The sequence below is a fragment of the Netta rufina genome (genome assembly GCF_964035555.1).
Source record: "Netta rufina genome assembly, chromosome: 1".
Lineage (NCBI taxonomy): Eukaryota > Metazoa > Chordata > Aves > Anseriformes > Anatidae > Netta > Netta rufina.
In genome coordinates this window covers 91,709,609-91,730,170 of record NC_140123.1, presented here as the reverse complement: position 1 = coordinate 91,730,170, position 20,562 = coordinate 91,709,609, and the positions used below count along the sequence as shown (strand labels likewise).

General features: G+C 42.8%; 1 protein-coding gene across 1 annotated transcript in view; it reads left to right on the top strand.

Moving 5' to 3' along the window:
• Window positions 1-11,895: 11,895 nt before the first annotated feature.
• Window positions 11,896-20,562, top strand: part of TRAPPC10 (trafficking protein particle complex subunit 10) — a 42,495-nt gene continuing 33,828 nt past the window's right edge. The window contains exons 1-2 of the mRNA XM_084305878.1: window positions 11,896-12,091; window positions 20,323-20,404. Of these exons, the coding sequence (XP_084162004.1) occupies window positions 11,998-12,091; window positions 20,323-20,404 (176 nt within the window). The 5' untranslated portion in view covers window positions 11,896-11,997. The remainder of the gene's footprint in view (window positions 12,092-20,322; window positions 20,405-20,562) is intronic.

Here is a 20,562-nt window from a genome sequence, read left to right as displayed (position 1 = left end):
TTGTGACATCCTTTTTATTTACCTGTCCAATGGAGTTACAAGCAGCTACGTGTTAGTGGCTGCTCCATTTGTAAGGAAAGTCAGTAGGAGAGAGAAACTAGGCAGGATTTAGGAACGTGTATAAATCTCCCCCTCAACATTGGCTGCGATAAAGTACAAACTCTACAAATATTTTAAGGAAAATGCTGTTATTTGTGTGCTTCCCATCAGTTCAGAGCTCCTTGTTCAAGGCAGGAAAGCATCCCCACACGGCTGACAGGGCTGCGGTTACCTCTCTTCATGGGCAAGAGAGGGCCACAGACTGAGGACTGCAGACCTACCAGCCACCCAGGCTGCAGCTTGCAGAAATGGGGTCCACTGGAACCTGTGGGCTGCAGCCCTCCAGGAGCTTCCCAGGGGAAAATCCTTCCCATTGGGGAAGGATTTCTTCACACAACATCTTCAGCTTGTAATATTGGAGCAGGGAACACAAAGTCATTTTACGCACAAGTGGGTAAGGCTGCGAGGCGTTACTGTAAGTGATTCCACAAAAATGAGACATGAAGAAAATGCAGTCGATGCTGAGCGGGTGGGCTGAGCTCTTTCTCTTTGTTAGATCCCTTTCCCTATTATTCTGCTTTGTTCTTTTCACGCTATACCCAACATCTAATAATGTAATTCCCATTGTTTACAAAGATTTATTCTGAATGTCCAGTATTGTACAGGTGTATATAATTCCTCCCTTCCTTCCCTATTTCTCTCTTTCAAGACACTGAAGGATTCCAGTACTTTTACTGGGGTCATAATATCATAATCTGTTTATTATGCAGTGCAGAAGGATGGGGAAGCATTGCTTGCCATCTCTGCTAGCAGGGAAGAGACACCTGGCCACAATAAACAGGTTTTCCTGGCAAACCCCATATCTGTTATCAGATGAACTTAGTGGCTCACTAAAGGACAGGAAAGACTTTCTCAGACCGCTAAGAGGTGCTTACATGAAAGGGCTTTTGAACATCCTGAAGCTGTGGGGTGTGGACAGGAAACCATTTACACACTGAGGAGTGTAACCCTGTGATTTTGATGAGAGAAACGTGCTCAGACCAGGGCAGGCCCTTGTCAGACTGGGGCAACCAAACCACCCCCAGCCCCGGACTGCAGCAAGATGCGAGACCTGCAGGCTCGCTGCTTCCTGAGGCCACGCACTCTCCTCCTGGCAGCCGTACAAGAAGGCAGTTGGCCTGTCTAAATTAAGCACGGCACATAATAGGACATAAATTATTCCTGTTAACTTCAGTGCGATAACATGGTTAGGGAGAACAAATTGCACTGAAGCAATATTTTTTTTTCCTCTCTCTCTCTTTTTTTTTTTTTTTTTTCTTTTCTTTTTCCTCAGTCTCTGAGGGATCTCTCAGCGAAGCAACCTCTGGAGCTAATATTAGGCCTGGGAATTTCACGGGCACTAATAGGATTAGGCACGTGACTTCCTTTGCATTCTGATGGGAGTCAAGTGTTTAATTCCCTTGGGCTTCTTTGAGATTTCGGCTCAGATTCGGAAGCAGCACCCACATGGCTGTACGCCCAAATTTGCCTCTCTGGGGCGAGGCTCACGGTGCCTTTCCATCTGAAATGTGTTGTTCAGCACAGCTGAGAAATACTCTGCAGCACAGGATGGTAAAAATAGTGGACGCTTTGCAGTGCTGCTGGAGGACTCCACGTGCAAGCAGCATCAGACCTTGGAAATATTTACAGCCTTATTACTGGGGGGTTGTGGAGTTCAAAGCAAGAAGCAGTGACGGACATCGTTGTTTCTCACCCATTGATGTTATCCTTTGCTTTACAGCCGTCTTAGTAGCTTTATTACTGAGAGCATCAATGATTAATGGGATCAGATCCTGAAACAAAAGCCTGTGGCAGAAAAAAGCCAGTGTTGCCTGTACATAGCTGTGGTCTTAAACCTTATGGTACTGTTGTGTGCGTGGTTGCTTGGTCCACCTTCTTCTCTGCACAGTCACAAAGGCACCTGAAATTAAAGGTGGCAGCTCTCAATGTGACCCTCCAAGGGGTGCTGTTATCATGGCATTTACAGCATCAGGCCTTGTCTTCAAAAGTGAAGGTTAGTGATAACAGAGCAATTGCCATTTGATGGTGTTGTAAGGAAAAACTCTCCTCCTGATGGGACTGGCTCCTGTGAGTGCTTCAGATGCTAAAACCCATACAGCCTCTGGGCTGTACTGCAAAACTAACTTCACTTCATTCTTCCTATCCAGCTAGAGGTTAAACCAAACATCACTTTTTAGGGACAGAGAATGAGCCAGTGTTCGTGTCCTCTCTCCTTTGGGAAGTTACTACCCCATCAACAGGGGTCAAGGCAGAAGCACAGGCCTGAGTGGCATTGCCACCTCCAGGAAGGAGAGGAGCAAAGCACCGCTGTTCCAACACAGCCCTCTTGTGGGACACAGACAAGGTATGAGACTAGCACCAAATTCTGCATAATGTCGCTAGAACATGGCTGTCTTGTGCCTGTTCTCAGGGCACTGCAGGTCTCTACAAGCTGAGGGATATATGGGGTCGGGGAGGGGAGGACACATTTGAAAGCACAGGATTTAAAAAATGAAAAGGCAAGAGCACTTGTCATGAAATCAGAACAGTGATCTCATTTGAACTATTTTCACAAAGTAAATCCAAGAACGTGACCATCTCTCTGTGCTCAGTTTCTGTTTTTTACTGCTCTGGGGCCAAATTTTACTTTGCACCTGCTCCCCAAAATGAGCAAATTTGACAAAATCAGCTTCCTGTGCACACACAAGCTGTCCTCCCTCTGCCCCAACTTCACCCAAGGATGCTGTGTGTGGTTCTCTCTCATGTCACTGCAGAACACAGTGCTAATGGTGCAGAGCAGGAAAAAAATTAGGACTCTGAAGTGGAGGGCTCCTGCCTCAAAATTTGCTTCTAGGCTTATCCTGATGGCTCTCTGGGCCTCTTCTTCAGACTTCATTACTGTGGTAATACTTCCATTTTGCCACCTAGGGAAGACCTGCCTAAGGTAAGCTTGCAAGGGAATCTGATTTCTAATTAATATTGCATTTTAATTTAATAACTAATAGCTTTTGACATGCTAATTTTGAAACGAGCTTTCCCTTGATGAATTTAGAGAAGAGTATTTAAATGATGGTGTAACTCAATTTAAGAGTTCTTCCTTCCCTTTTCTCATCAATTTTTAATTATACCTTGGACCTGTGAGCTCTTCCCCAGGCTGGTGTGATGGACAAACAGAAGTATTTATTGCCTGGAAAATCAAATTAAAAATTTTACAGTCTAGCTCATAACAACTTCACCTGTCCTCTTTAGAATCTCATCCTAAGCAGGAGGATAAGTGAAGAGGAGGAGTAACAACACACAATTACTCTGTTAGGATATGTGTGTAAAGATGTAATTAGTTGGTAAATGCTTGTTTTATGAATGCCTCAGTATGTTTTCTGAAGTGACTTCTAGATATGACAACACACCTACTTCCCTAACAGTTTGTTGGGTGAAAATAGGTGTTTGTTGGGCATATCTGTGAATATGCACTGGATAAAAGGGTTGTCTTATGTCCTGTCTGTACAGTAGGCAACTGAAGGAGTATGGGTGCACGGACCACAGCATACAGCTGTTAACACAGCTTCAGCAGCAGTGGATTACCTCCAGAGCTACAAAATGGGAGTGCTCTGGCTGTGACACAGGTTGGATAAATCACGGTCTCGTTAAGCCTCCACTGCAGGTCACGACAGGTTGCCTGTGTCTGACGATGCAGTCATCTTTCTCACAATGATACCAAAGCCCCTGTACTCCAGTTGTGCATGGGAACATCCCCCCATGGTGTCTTTCCTTTTTCCAAAGTACAGGCAGTGTTCAAATTTTTATCTTTCTCAGCTTCTAATTCCTCTCAGGGTAGTTCAACTTTCCTACCAAAGTCCAAAAACTACTTTGGGGTGTGGCTGCCCTGGGACTCTGCCTTGGACTCTCTCCCATTCATATTGATGGCACAAATGAGAAGGAAATTCCTCATACAAGCCTCTTCTCTCATGGGCTAGGATAATTGCTTTCCATTTTCAGGTAGCAATATCTGGCTGATCTGCAGTAGGTGCTATGACTGCACACTCGGCAGGGCTGGTTAGTATGAAAAAGGGGACTGCTGAGGTTCAGAGGCAGGTAATGCAGACAAGTGGCACCACAAAATGCTGGGGAGTGTGGCAGGTGCTATTGCTTTGGATCTGGATGTTCAAGACCAGTTAAGTAGCTCTGGGGCCTCCCTGGTGGCAGCTGAAGTGCTTCTGTTTTGCAGCTTGGGCCCAAGACTGATGTCCTGAGAAATCGATGAGGTTTGAAGGCCTTCTCCTTGTGCTGCCAGCTGACTTCGTTTCTGCCTGGGGAGAAAGAGTGCTGACTGAAAAGTTGTTTGGATTTCAGCAGAGCTGTAAAAGGCTGTAAGATCATTGCAGTATTGCTGGTTAGTTTCTAAATAAGTGTGAGCAACTCAGGAAACATACGAATGATGTGCTGGGGTGAAGGAAAGAAGGCAAGTTTAAGGGTGGCCCAACTGCAGACACGACTGGGTTGAATTCCTCTGATCTTCAGAATTAGCTTGCAGTAAAAGACATCCTGTCTACTCTTTCCTGTTCTTTCACTTCCTTCATGTGGTATAGAGGGAGAAGCGCATTTGTTTGCACCATTGGACATCTATCATTATCCTCCCAAACATAATTTGAACTTCTTCTTCTTTACTGAGGTGGATGAGTGTACTTGTAACATCCTCAGCATTTGATCTGTGAATTCAAATGCTGTTCTCCTTATGCCTGCAAGGTGAAGCTGCCTCTGATAACTCAAACTTGCTGCCTTTTTGTAGCATCTTCCCCTGATGAGCTATTTTTGAGAGCTATTCAAAGCAAGCTCCTTGGGAGAAGAGGAAGGCTTGTCACAAGGAGTGCTAGAAAGAGAAACTTTGCCAGGAAAGGAGATTCAAGTTTCTTTGAGTCCCACTAAGTGAAGACTGATATTGAAAAGATTATAATGATTATGGCAGAGAAATAGCATGGTACTCATCCTCCCTTTCAGGCTAGGCAGCATCTCCCTCTCCTTGCTCCAGCTGCTCTGCCCTGGCTTGCTGGCCATTTTTTTTTTTGTAGAGCTCCTTTCTTAAATTACTTTTCTTTCCTTTTCCCTTCACTTCTCCAGGCTATAACTTTTCCCACACCACCTCGGAGGTATGTCATGTCACGTGCCACTTCCACCTTGTCTCTCTGGTTTGTCTTGGAGGTCACTTAGGAGTTCCCCAGCAAGGACACCTGCAGCTCTTCACCAATTACTATCACTTCCCCATACATTCATAACTCTCTGGTGATGTGTAGGTAGTTCACACAACACTTTATTTTCTGCAGCTGAAAATCAGACAGACATCTGAGGAGGGAATGAGAATGCTCTTGAATAGAGCTGGTACGGAAATGGATTCCCCATACTGCTTTGTAGCTATTAAATTTCAGTCAACAACTCTTTCTCAACAATGTGAAATACAAAGTCAAAGTTATGTTTGTTATCTATAGCTAAAGACTTGTGGCTGACACTAATTTAAAAAGACAAGATGCTTTTTAAAGTTTTAATTTTGAAAAAGGCTTTTTAAAGTGTTAATTTTGAAAAAGAATTCACTTTACTGTATAATAAAAGAATTTTCCCAAATGTCAAAATCTTAAAATTTTTCTTCTATGCTTTTGCAGGTGAATTTGTAAAATCAGTTAAATGAAAACACTTACCTATTGAAAACTGACTCAGTTAAAAATAACTTGCTGACTGTATGCAGAAGTGTTTTAGTGGCCATGACCCAGAGATGACAAAAAGTTAAGAATGACTCCAGCATTAATTTTTAATTGCTTTTATATAAAAATCCATTAATCATAGAGTGAATCCACCGTGTTTTTCTCTCTTGTAGTACAATGGTGCAAAAAGCCATTGCTAAGCTGATATCAAATGGGCCTATCAGTGGCTTCTGGTTTCAATGATATCTTAACCTTAAAACCTCAAAGTCTAGGCAAAGAAATACAAGCACTTTAAGTGCAGAAGCATGACTTCAGTTAGCTATTTAACGGGGCAGACACATTGTGTCTCATTTTTACAGTCATTTGTTTAATGGGAATTGTCCTGGTTTCAGTTAAACCATGACAGAATGATCTGAAAAATGTCCCTAAAGATGATGCCCGTTGACAGGATTTGTGTTTGCAAGAATGTGGTTCATGGGTGGGCCACCAGACTACATGTTTTGGTGTCACCACTTTGACAAAGTTGACAAGAAAGCATAAAAGTAGACATTTGCTTCTGACTCTTTGAGTAGCTCCTTCTTTACTTTGGGGTAGGGCTTCTTTTAGCACTTGTATAAACCTTAGTTACAGTTAATAAGTAAACCTTTTAATCCCAAACACTGTACAGAATGAATTAGAAGAGCAACTGCAGTCCATCTCACTGGAAGTCCACAAACTTCACTATTAATTTTTCCCAAAACTTTCATTACCTAAGCTGTCAGAGGAAAATGTGAGAAATCCCTACAAACAGGGATTTCTCTTCGAACTCAGTCATTTGAAAAAAATCCCTTAAACTTTTCCCATAGGTAGAAGTTGGTGCTCATCTTGAAGAAGGAGGCTTTCTATAAAAATACCCTCTGATATTTGTTGCCAGACCTTACTATTGTCCGGATAATGATAAATTTAGACATTGTAATATTCATTCTGCCTGTGAAGCATCTCTTCTGAGTCAGAAGGGGTTTTACATTTTTGGTAACATACCAAATGTGTAAGCTATCTCCTAACATTTCATGGAAATCCCAGAACTGTTCATCCGCCTACAAGCTTCTGTTTTAAATGGTGGTGATAACAAGTCAAAGCCAAGGTATTGTTGTACGGATATCCCTGGCATAATCCTACACTAAGCTATCTCAGGAGAACCAGCCCAACCTGTTGAATGACTGGATGTTGTAAAAACAAGGGAAGTTTGGCACGGTTTAACTGGTACTAATTTTTGTGCCTACATTGAAGAGTTCTGGGAAGACATCTTCAAGACCATTTGCGCAATTAAATAAAAATCAAATCAAAAAGTTGGCAAAATGAATATCTAAACCATTTAATGGCACGGTCAGCAGGCAAAACTCAGGTAGAAGAAGAAAAAGTGTTTTCAGCTTCCAGGGTGGCTGCTGTTCTGAGACTGATTCAGCATCAGTCTGCCTGTAGGAGGTAGTAAGTGATTTTCTTCTGTCCTTTTTTGTCTTTTCCCTTCACCTATTAAGCTGTCTTTATTTTGACCTGTGATTATTGTCAGGTTTATTCTTCTTATTTTCTTGCCCTGTCCTGCTGTGGTTGGGGTGGTGAGTGAGTCACTGAGTGGCTGCTCTGCTGCTGGCCAGGGTCAACCCACCGCATGAAATGGAAAGAAATGTTACAGCGGGGCTAGATGTAGAGAATAAAGATGTGCTTTTTCTTGAAATATCATTATTTGGAGGTCACCAAATGGGATCAGCGGGATATGTGGATTAGAGGGAACAAGGGATTTTATGCTCATGCTTTACTGTCACTGCTATCAAATCCTGGGATCCTAGGATCTACCATGATACTCCCGAGCCTTCGTTATCTTAAAGGCTGTCAGGCAATCAGTCAAAACTGGAGAAATAGAATCCAATTACACTGTTGTTTTGTCTCTATCCTAACCAAAACCTGGCACAAGCATTTTATTTTCCTCCTCTCACACCCTTGCCTGCTGTGGATAATTTTCTTTTCTCAACACCATTCTCTGTCTGCTTGTCTTCTTTCTCTCTGCCCCTGTCCAAAATAGGACAATTGATATAATCTTCACATGCAGCAGGAAGATTATAAAACACGGGTTCCCCCGTATAATGGACTTTCCATCAAAACATAAGGGAACTGGGGATATAATTTAGCTGCTTTCCTTCCTTTTTTCCTGCGTATTTGAAAGACTTTCAACAAGAATTGTCCCAGTAGGGCCCCGAAGACTGACATCATGTTTTAGCATTTAGTGTTGTAACAATGGGCCAGGGTTTAATTAACCTCCTAGCCCTTGGGGAGACCTGAAACAGAAGATCCAGTTCCTCACAAAACCACTGCTGCTTCTCCTGCAGTTATTGAGCTCATTAATCTTCTCTGATATTGTACTTAGGCCTACAGCTATATTTTATTTTGGTCAACTTAAAGTGCTAAATATTTTAGAGAGATAATGAAATTCCTTGTCCTGCCTTGCAGAAACCATCATTTAAACAAACCAGTAAGAGAAAAAGAGCTGAAGGGAAAACGAGGAAATGGAAATTCAGGAACAGAAAGAGAGGTCAAATATGTTGACTTCCTGCATTTATTTGTCACCTGTGACATGTGGGTTTGCATTTCAAAACATACAGAACAGGACAGAAGGGAACAAAGAGAAACTTAACCCTTTAATTGTTCACATTAACCACCACACGATATACATATATAGCACATCTTAAACCAGCTCCTTGCTCTGACACAACCCTATCTTTCAAGTCAGACTTCATCCCTCCTCCAGGAGGAAGAGGTCCCAAAAGTCACAGACACTGCCCGTGAAACATCGAGCCTGACACAAGCCATACAGCATGAGTCATGTTATACTGACGGGACTGCCTGATGGCAGTGACTCTCGGCTGTATAAATCTTTTACTCATCAGTAAGAGCAAACATTACAGCGGAACACTAACGATTGCAGCCATGAAAACTTTTGATGAAGACAATTTTAAATTCTGTATAGCACCCTATAAATACCGAGTGAAGAGAAATCAGGGGAAAGTGACCTGGCTTCAAGATCAGCACAGATATACAAAGTAAAAGTAGAAAAAATCAACATCAGCTATTGCTTTTGAAACAGTTAATACTTTAACTGCAGTAAAGGAAAGTTAGCATGAAGAGTACAAAATGCATTTTTCAAAATGACAGGTGAGTCCTTTGTTTGGAGAGGGAGAGGGAACTCATTTTTCCAAGTTTACTTGATCCTGCTGGTGTGTTCTCAGGCACCCTGAGCCCTGGTCCTATAAGCATCCATCTAAGGGAGTCACGGCCCCCCTTCAGACCACACACTGCAGGTGCCCTTGTGTAGAAAGCTGGCTGTTGAGTAAGGAGGGAAGGAAGAGATGGTGCACATTGCTGCTTGCACCAGCCTAAAATACAGACCAAGCTGAGATGCACACAGGTTTGGAAAACAGAAGTCTCTTCTTGGTCTGGAAACGTGTGGAGCCTTTTCATCCATTCAGACAGATGTCTCCTAGATTAATCTATTCCATTACAACACACCTCAACATCAAATCCTTCACAGTAGTGACCTCCTTGGTCACTGAGCCTATTGCTGTAACAGACATGATAATACTCATACTTAGGAGAAGCATTCACAAAAACCCTGGCTGGCTACAAACTGCCCCAAGTTCAGCTTCTCCTCTCTCACGGATTCATCATTTAAAGGGCTGATATAATTCAGCTCCACTAATATGATTAGGGAAAGTTTCAGGCACCTGATACCCAACAAACTGAGACGATAAAGAGAATTTGCTGACTGCTTTGCTAAAGACCACACCAAAGAACGTTTTTGTATGTGAATATAACTCTTTCTTGCCAAGCAAGGTTGAAAAATTGGAGAGGACTGTAGCGTCATGATGGCCTGGTATGATTTTTTCGGGGGCACAAAACCAATATTCACTTGAAACATGCATGATTTCCAGTAGAGACAGCATTTTGGATGCTGTTGATATAAAGGAAAGTGGAAAAGGAAAAAAAAAATTGCGATTCAAGTGACCTCTCTTTCCCTTTCTGAAAAGCAAAATCCCATCCATTCATTTCAAAATGTAAGGTAAAAGCACAATGTTGTTGAAATTTCAATTTCCAAATGCTTTTTCTCTGTACACTTTGCTGTAAAAGATGTATTTTTTCCCCATCAGAGATCAGTCAAATTTACTCTTCAAACGTTTTTTTGGTGATTAAACATTTGAGATTAGAGTCAACAGTTATTTTCTACAGTCTTCTAGATCTTCTTTTCTATACTTGTGTCTCTTTTTTTTTTTTTTTTTTTTTTAATGGAGTGCAAGGGAAGGGAAGAGACAAAGTTGTGGGAATAAACCACAAGTGCAGCTGTATTTCACTTCACTTATCAAAAACATCTAGCAAGGCTCAGACATTTCCTTTGGTTTAATGGAAGCATCTATACTGCAACTACAAAAACTGAAGAGGAGATTTATTATCTGTGAATTTTTGTCGTGATTAAACCTGTAATCCCACTGACCAACCGACTTCAGCTCTAATTTCTGAGAAAGGGGATGAGCACTCTACACTGATGGGCGGTTGTTGGAAGAGATTTCTACTTATTTAACCAAAATTTGCCTGTTTTCATACCTACGTTGTTTATGTCTGTGCAGGATCGCCAATTTGACAGATACATGAAGTGAGTTAAAGTTGATTGGAATGAATTCATCATTTTCTAAATGTGCATATAATTGTTTCTTTTCTGTTTCAGTGAATCACATATTTGCCATGTATTTATTAGTGATTCTGCAAAATGATACATAAATGCTGTCATTTTTTAAAGAAGATTGTTGGGTTATGGTGCCATGATACAGCTTGATTCTCAGTACATGCACACACAAGGTAATTACAAAATATTTATGTCCAGCTGCTCACTTAAACATGAAGATCAGATATAACATTTTATTATGCTGTACAAGATTTTTAAAATTTTGGACTTATAAATAATTTTGTATTTGACTGCATGAAGGAAACAAGTCTTGTTATAACTCAAGTGAAACAGAAGTTCTGGGCAAAAGCTGATAAAAATATTCAAAGATTTGGAAATGATCATTAACAAGACAGTGTACTAGAGATAAAACTGACCGTATACACCTGCTGTATGGGACAAAACCTGTTACATGGATGCTGTAATTACTTTTAAAACAACATTACTAGCCAAGCAAACAGAGTTAAGGTTGTGCTGAAAGAAAAACCTAAACAATGTGCCTTCTGTACATACTCAAAGCACCTTTGCACAATGTCACTGTGCAGTACACACTTATGAGTAATACACTGGTATTTATAGCACTACCTTAGATTGCGTTTAGCTTTTACACGTGTATGGAGTGTTTTTCATTTTTTTACCCTTTATGGCAGGCTACTTCGTAGCGTGGTCTTCTGTATCGAAATTGCTTCTGTTAAAGATTGGAAGGTGTAAATTCTTTAAGCTTAGGGTTCCTGATTCTGAAGAACTTGCATGCTTCGGAGGTGAACAGTGGCTTTATTAGAAACAAATCAGAAGAGCTGGATCTCAATGTGCGGTACAGAAAGTCAACTTTATGAGTGCTGAAGTCGAACACAAAGAATGAGACCCAATGGAGGGGCACTAGGATGTTAACCCTACACATGCAAAAACCTACATTGTAAATACTTATGCTTTAAGGGCCGCATGTGAATGGTCCAACCACCCCGTACCACCAATGTCACCCACTAAACCATGTCCCCAAGCACCCCATCCAGCCTCTCCTTGAACACCCCCAGGGACGGTGACTCCACCACCTCCCTGGGCAACCCATTCCAATGCCTGACTGCTCTTTCCGAGCAGAAACACCCCCTCATTTCCAACCTAACCCCCTCATGAACCTCAGAGCCCATTATCCAGAGAAAAAAAACCCCACCCGGGGTCGCACGGAGCAGCCTCCCCCGCTTCTCACCGCCCACCGCCCCGCTCCCTGCCGGCCGGGCGGCGGCGGCGGCGCTCCCCGGAAGCGGTAATGCTCCTCGCTGCTCCAGGAAGCGGATGGGCCCTGCGCCTGCCCCTCCGGAGCGGCGGGGAACGAAGGGAAGGGAAAAGGAGGCGAAAGAAGGGGACGGAGAGCACCGGGGGGGAGCCCCGGCGGCAGCCCCCCCCCCCCCCTCCCTCCCCGGCGGCGGCGTCTCCATGGCGGCGGGCGGGCGGGGGAGCCGCGGCTGAGGACGCCGCCCGCTCATGGACCCCGGCGCGGCGGCGGCCGCCGAGGAGGAGGAGGGCGGGGAGAAGCCGCCGGTGATCTACACCATGGAGAACAAGCCCATCGTCACCTGTGAGGGCACCGGCGGTGGTGGTTTGGGGGGTGGTTTGGGGCGGCGGCGGCGGGGGGGCGGCTGTCGGTGGCGCCTTCCTTTCTCCCCCCCCCCCGCCCCGTGAGGAAAATGGCAGCGGGGAGGGGGCTGTGGGCAACCGGGGGGGTGGTGGCTTTCAAGGGGGGCTGGTGGCACTCAAAAGGGGCTGGTGGCACTCAAAGGGGGCTGGTGGCACACGAGGGGGTCGTCTGGAAGTAGGGGTCGCCCCCCGGTGCGGCGGGGCGGTGGTCGGTAAGAAGAAGTGGTGAGGGGCGTTGGGCGCTGAGGGGCATGGCCGTGAGGGAGGGATGTGGAGGTAGGGTGGTCGGACCCCAGCCCTGGACTTCTGGCCAGTGTGGCAGTGTTTAGGGTGTCAGAGGGAACGAGGCTTCCTCTGCTGATGTTAAATTTAATCTGTAAATACCACGCTTTAGTTTAAGCTCAGTTTATTCAGCACGCCGCAGCGGTGAATTAGCCCTTCCAGGTGTCGCAGGTAGGCAGCCGGGACGCCTGGACCTCGGTCCTGATGGAAAACGTGAGCCCCTGCGCTCCCACAGGCGTGCAGGGTGGCACACAAAGTTCACGTCAAAACAGCACGTGAACCACGGCTGCAAGGCTGCAAACGCCACGGGACGGCGAGCGGGATCGGCTGGAGAACTCTGCGCTGGTCAGAAGTAACGCTGTCGGTGGCACAAGAAACCAGATGTTTGCGTTTTATCAGCAAAGCCTGCACTGGTGCAACAGACACTTGTTTCACAGTTGTGTGTTTTTGCTTAGCGCAGAGTAAACATTATTTTTTGTGACCGACAATTAACGTCTTCAATATCGGTATTTAGAAAAATATCCAGATATATCCAAAATGTACAGAACTCCGTGTCTGTATACACACTGTTTTCCTCAGACTCTGTTTCATAAACGTGCTCTTCTTAAACTTTCTCACTGATTTTGGATGCAGTTCCTAATCTGAAGTCAGCGATACCTCTGCTGAATGTGCAGTACTCATCTACTTCGAGACACCTTTGAAAGCCATTTCACTTCAGGTGAAAGATGGAAAAATGTGCATACTGGAAACGTAACGGATAGCTTTGCCATCCTTGTTGATGTTATGGTACTGCTCAGGCTGTAGTGGAGAGTGTTGTAGGTTTGCTGGTTTTATATTGTATCCAGAATTGGAATTGGCTTGTGTGTGTCTTTTGTTGGAGAGGAGATGAGATGCGTATCAGTCCTTACTGATCCTGTATGATTGGAATATGTAAAATGCCATTCGGCCTGTTGAAGTACATGTAGTTTTACCTCAGGGTTGCTTTTTTTTTGGGTGTTAAATGCAGGAAAGAGCTCTGGTCTCTTTGCACAAGGAAATTTTGATAATTCCAAACATTAGATTTCTTCAGTTTCAGTCAAACCCAACGATCTGCTTTTAAAAATAATTATGACTTTAACATATGACTGTATTTTGAGGTTGCAAAATATTCTGCACTCATCATCAAACATTATGATGGCAACATATCTGCAAATCAGATGTAAGGTGAATGTTATATATCACGTGTGCACCTTGCTGCTGGACTACAGGCATCATTCCTGGGGCTGTGAACAACTGTGACAGTAGTGTCTTTACTGATGTGGATTGCAATGGATTGGTCCTAGTCAACTGAATTCAGGAAATAAAGCTAATTGGGTAAAAGTGCTCAGAGATGACCTCTCTGGCGAATGTAGTAAGGGTGACTTGCTATCATTTTTAAACTAAAACATTTGCTTTTAATGGTGGGAGTGCATTTTGCTTTAGCTGCTTTAATTTCCTTTCTTCTCTGTCCAGCGAAGATGACTGCTTGGAGACTGTGGAATTTCGAGCAAATGCATTCAACATAAACGATTTACTTGAGGGAAAGCTTTTCTGACCATTACAGCGCTGGTGATTTATGAGGAGATGAAGTGTGGCCTTTCAGGAAAGGGATTGTTGACTCAGATTTGGTTTGTTGGAAAATAAATTCAAAGCTACAATATTAGAAGCTGCTCAGCCAATACAACTTGTTTTGTTGCCCTGGTTTCAGGCAGTTGAAGTTGTCCAGTGTAATTGCTCCCCCCGTAGTTAAAACTAGCCATAATTAAAAATGGTCAAAAGACCGTATAAAGGAGGAGTGAAGGTTAAGTGAGGTTGTGTCTTGGAACATAAATACTTCCTTTTGCTACAAAACATAGGTTAATCTCTGTCAGGTAAACATTTGTATCATGAAATGCTCCTATGAACTTTCAGGGTTTCTCAGTAATGGAGATATGAAGAGAAAGATTTGTGTTTTTTTTTTGTTTGTTTTTTTTTTTTTTGAATGAAAGTTGTTTTCAGTGCTGTGCATACAGTGATGTTTTGTAAACATGTTTTTATCTACTTGGAATAAATTTGAGAGTACTCTGAAAGGCATGCTTCTGCGAGGAACAAACAGGCCAAGAGTTGTGCTTTCCAGTCTGAGAGTTTGTCTGTGTTGTAAAAGCAATAATTTGCTGCACTGGTACAGTCCTGAACACAGCAACCTATATATATATGGGCTCTGGCCTGTAGAAAAAAAAAAAAAGGTAGCTTCCCTGTGGCTTGTATAATTCATGACAATAGCAAATGCAGTTTTTGACACCACTCTTTCCATAATAATTACATATTTTTTTTCCTTTGGGATACGAATGGAGCTGTGTTGGTCTTGTATTTAAGGTATTTGTATTGCCGGAGAATTTAGATTAATAGAAGTCAGTTCTGCAAACCAACAGCTCCTGAAGGCGTTTTCTCTAAACAAGCAGACAACCTCATTTTCTAAGTATGGAGAAAGTAGTATGTTCACAGAAAGACTCAGTTCCTCTGTTTTTTTCCCCATTTTCTCCAAGTGGCAGCATCCCTTGTAGTGCCAGGTCATTCCTGTCAGTTAGATCTGAGTACCACGAAGGCTCCTTATTCTCACCGTGGCACATAACCTTGCAAACTCTGACGAGTCAACTTTTAGCTTTCTCACTGCCGTAGAAATACTGTTTTTACCATCGTTAATTGTTTTTTATCTGAAGAGGCAAGTTGATTGTTTGCCTCTGACATCTTGAACTGAGGTGCCTTCTTTGCAATATTGACTTGGCGTAATCTTTAAGACGATGCAGAGTGCTTTCCTAGGAAACATAAGCAGTGCTGCTTCCTTCTCTTTGGTCATATTTTAAATTTAATTCGAAAAAGTCTTTGGAACATTTACACAGTGTTCATGCAAATATATACCAGCCAAGTGTTCTGATGGGAGAACTTGTTGTTATGTACCTGGCTTGCACTTAAGTTCTTGCACTTTGTCATTTTCCATATAAAGAGCAAGTTGAAGGCTGAAGACAATCCTGCTAAATGAAATAATTTAATAGGATTTTCCCAGCTTTCTTACCAAGCTGTTCTTTTGCAATTATTGCCATGTAGTTGCTGAGCATTCCTTATCAGCTTGTAGCATCTGTTTTTTTATATATATATTTATATATAGCATGTGTGTGTATTTGTTCTCAGCTGTCAATACTGCTGGTAGAAAGGACTTGATATATCTCTCCGGAGAGAATAGGGTGCATGGATTTCATCTGATCCACGTGCAGACTGTGCACATTCAAGGCAGATGCGCACAAAAGCAGAACCATCAGCAAAGCCATTGCAGGCCTGCCAGTGGAAAGTGTTTGTAAATATCTACAAGAACGGCATAAAAGGAAAGACTAATACAAGGGAAGGGGATGCGGGGGGAATTTCACATCTCTTTGGAGTGTGAGCAAATGCTTACAGGTAAAGATACTGTTCTGGACTGGAAGAGCTTGGAAGACTGGAAGAGGCAGCGTAGTCTTGTTAGCCTAAACCCCTGTTTAATAAACTTAGTGGGGCAGCAGAAAGTAAAGACACAACGTTTTACTAAAAGGAATTTCTTCTGCAGGCTACTAGTGAATGAGGTAAAATTTTTAGATTTTTGTCTTCATGTTTCAGCATTTTGCCCTCTTGAAAATGAAGCCAGGCCGGGGAGCAGGACAACCTTTCAAAAACCAAACCCACCACCTTAGCACAAACAAAATCTTTCAAAACTTTAGATGGATACAGTTATAATAGGCTAATGAATTATGAAAAAAAGATTCATAGCAGAGCTTTTAACCAGTGGAAAAGCGGGATCAGAAAGATTAGCTTTGAACAATATTTGGGAATAAAAACTAAACAAACCCACTAAAGTGTAGTCTTGGCACTGAGCTCTCTTGTAGGTATTCGGAGCCTTTTGTCTCGGCTGACTGGGTTTTGCATCGGTATCAAAGAAAAATATTTGTCTGCTTCAGTCATCTGACCTCAGGAGTTTTCTTTTTACGCTGCCTGTGTAGTTAGTGGGTTGGGGTAATTTCCTCCAGAGGAAAACATCGGCTGTGGGATGTTCAGATACTGCAGTCACAAAGCCACTCAGCAGCTAAAAAAGTTTGGGATGTGTTAGAAAAGGAAAAAAAAAATTAAAAAATTCTTGGGGATTTGGGTGCGTTTGGGGCAGGCATCAACTAAAATATTGATGTTTTTGAGGTTTCAGTGTCAGAGAGCTGTCACATGGAGCTTCTCCGGGGAGTCTTGGTGTGGTTGGCAGGACTGTGGGGGCAGAGGGAAGGGGGATGGCTGCACTGAATTCATGTGCCAGAATGCCAGGGAGAAAGACGAGGAGGAAGGAATGGAGAAAACTTCAAACATGGACCCAATAACATGACGTTTCCATGCATAACTTCGTGTGGTCTTGGAGAGGGGCACTCGGTCAGCTTTGCATTACGCTGCCACCCAAACAAAGGGCGTTCTGGTGCTAGTTGCCCCTCTCTGTTCTTGCTTGATGTCACCTTCAAAGGTTTTCCAAAGGCTTAGGTGTATGGCTGTGATGTGCACTGCAGGGATACGGCCTGTCCCTGGATATATAAAACCAGTGTGTGTTCTTTACTTAGTTGTGTAATGAGGTTTTCCAGCCAGCTTCACAATCCAGACTTGTCTGAGTTAGTTTGGTTCCTCTCATGCTTGGCCTGGCCATCTGAGCAAAATATCTTGGAGCTCCGTTTGGGGGACGTCAAGTGCTTGTGGGTCATAAAACTTCTTTTCAAATTATGCTCTCTGCCTCATTGTTTGATTTAGGCTTATGGTAAAACCCTTTTCAGCCTTTGCAGTGCTTTATTTGCATGTGATTTCTGGACAGATACCTGTCTGTCTAGATTTGTTTGTGAGCTGTTGAGCTAAGAGGCAAAGGGCATGCCTTCTCGGTTTTGTGGGGTGGCAAGAGGGGACACATACATGCTGTCTCCTTTCTTCCCTTTCTCCAGGAGTGTTTCTGGCAAAGGCATATCATTGGAGCCTCAGTGCTTTCTGTTATTTTGTTAGTTAAAATAAACGTTGCTGCTTCACATACAGAACCATCCCATACTGGGAGTAGCATCAGGAGTTTCTGTGCTTTTTTTCTGTATTTTGGGGGTGAGGAGAGACAGAGAGAAGAGGCTACACATGTGCTTTTTTCTTTTTTAACATCCAGATGGAGAGTGGATTAATTGAGATACACGTACTAGAAAAGCTGACATGGGTACTCCAGAGGGTATGGATTAGCAGGACTTCCTACTCTAATCAATAAAATAAAATAAAAATCCCGTATTCAAATAAAACAGTCAAAGACTTATTAGATTTACTTAAAAAATGGAGAAGTTACAGAGTATATTTTAAAATTGTGTATAAATGTGTAATTATCAATATAAATCTATTAAACCTAATTCGATTTCTTTCTAGAAGATATTTATGAGACAAACTCAAAGAACATAATAAAACTAAAGATGCCCTCATATAATTATCTTAAGTGATAAAGGATTTTATTCCCAAGTCACCATCTCTATTGGGATATTTAGGTCTTGTTTAATTCTGGCAGTGCTCAGAGAAGAAAATCCTCTAAAAAGCTGCTGCATTTTCCTCATGGTAGGATCCCAAAATTACTTTTGTTTCCCATTCCTACCCATCCTTCCTTCTCCTTTTCAGCTGTACCTAATCACGCTCTGTGCTCTGGCTGGGAGTACTTTCCCCCCATTACTGACAGTCCTTGGGGTGAGAGCTTTGTGTCGAGACCCATCCGCTGGAGCGAGCTCGCTGTGCTGAAACGGTGCTGAGGCATCCAGCCACGTGGCTCTGTATTCAGTGCGTGTGCTTTTTTTGCTTGCTTGTTTAAAGAACAACAGCAACAACACCAATCTTGAAAGCAATTCTCCAGCTTTTTGTTCTCCAGACTTGTGGTGGCTGCTGTAATTTTGGATTCCAGGGAGCTCTTACGGTTTTGGAGTGTTTCATTCAAAATTCAGTGAGATGGAAGGGAAAATTAATGCATGTGGGTTTTGTTTGGTTTTAGTGTGAGTGTTTTTTTTTAACATTTAACATTTTTGCAGCAACTACTAATGCTTCAGAGATGTACCCAGAACAGAATGAGACCTCTGCAGTGCTTCACGTCCCTTGAGCCTCGGTCACTTGGCACAACAACCCTCCAAAATAATCCTGATCTTGCAGGACTTTTGTTCTGTTACTCAGGAAGGTTGTGCTTGTGTTGCCTGCTTATTGTGATCTTCTTCCCTTTTCCCCAGAAGCAGGCAGTTCACAAATTACTGTGCATCTTGCCAACAGTTATGGTCCTTTCCAAGCTGATCCTACTAACCAGTCCCGGTGTTTGCCCTGTGTCAGTACTGTGCTGGAGTTGCCCACTGCTAACCTCATTTGTAGTGTTTGATGGAGGGCTCAAATGTGCTGAGGACAGCAGAGACAGGGTAATCTTGCACTGATGATAAAATGCATTCTTACATATATTCTTCATTCCCTCAAAGCCAATACAGGAGGAAAAGCTAACTGGCTTGGAATCCAATTTAACTTTTCTTCAGCTGATAACATGATGGAGTCCTCCGTAATAGGAGGGCGCCTCAATATTATTCCTTAGCAGCTTCTGTGTGTTACAGAAAAATATTTTTACTCCAGATGTTGCATTCCCCAACATTTTGGGGCACATATTAGGTGTTTAAGTGCATACAGAAAGAGCACAGGAGCTGTGCTACGCTGTTTTCTCGTTGTCAGGCTGGAAGCTTCATGGACTATCCCTTTAATTTGGTCAGCGTGCTGCTGCTAAATCACGGAGCCATATTTCACTTCCTATGGGCAGTAATGAGTTGCAAATCAATAAACAGTTCTCCACGGCCTAGCTCATAGAGATGGTGTAACTGGGTATGAGACAGCATTAGCAATATGACTAATACTTGTTTCGGTATTCATTTTAGACCTTTGTTTATGGTATTATATTAAAGATTTAGTGTGGTACGCTTAATTCAGACAAAGCGAGATGGAAGGGAAGAGTAAAGTGCTTGTTTAGAAACTTTCCAGAGACTTAAGGCTGGAGCACTAATAATAGAGTGTTTATTTGTTTATTTATTTTTAAGCTATTCTAGGAAATTGTATCACTGAATAACAACTACTTTGGTCAGACGTTAGAAGACCTGGCTTGGCTTATTTTGTCACTTAATCAGGCTTCTTTTTATTATACAACAGGACAGAATCTAAGAATTGGTATTTGTAGGCTGCTGACGGTGTATTATGGTGGGTCCTGTGTTTTGCTCCACCTTGTGTATAAGCAGCTGCTCCAGCGGTGTTGGCATTTAATGCAGTTGTCCAAAGCCCAAGGGATTAAAGCCTGGCCCCAGATCTGCGTGTCCGTGTAGGGTCAGCTCCAGGGGTTAACAGCCTTGGGTTAACAGACCTGGTGTTTCTGAGGGCAGCAACAGCAGTGGGCTGCTTCCTACTGGCAGCAGCCTCAGGGTAATGGGGGAGAGGAATCGAACCCAGTAAAGCACTAACTCTGGCTAAGGAGTTGCTTGTTTATTTTTTTTAAAGCTGGACCAGCTTTAAAATATGGGTGATACTGTCTTCCTAAGAGAGCGGTTTTCTCATTGGTGTGTGGAAAACTGTAATAGGAAGGTATAACAGCATAGGTATTATCTGCCATGTTAAAGTGTTGTACTAGGTTGGAAAAACATGATTTAAAGAAAAAAAGGAAAAAACAAACAAAAAAAAAACACAATGTAGTGTTGGACTCCGGTTTCCTCATAGCAGAAAGAATTACATCTCCTTATTCAAACAAGCTATTGATAGCATAGTTTATTAATCTTTTGTGTAATTTGCACGTGATGATAAACTTATCTCTTTCGTGTTTAGGTGCTGGAGATCAGAATTTATTTACTTCCCTGTATCCTACGCTTTCTCAGCAGCTTCCGAGAGAACCCATGGAATGGAGGAGGTAAATTTACATTTGTCGTACTATTTCAGTGTGTTACTAGACTTGGGAAGGTGTGCGTGTGTGCTCTGAGAAGCTCTTACTGGAAATTGAATCAAATGTGGCAACTGCCTTGGAAAGACGAGGTAAACGTGCACCTTAGGATGATCATTTCAGCACTT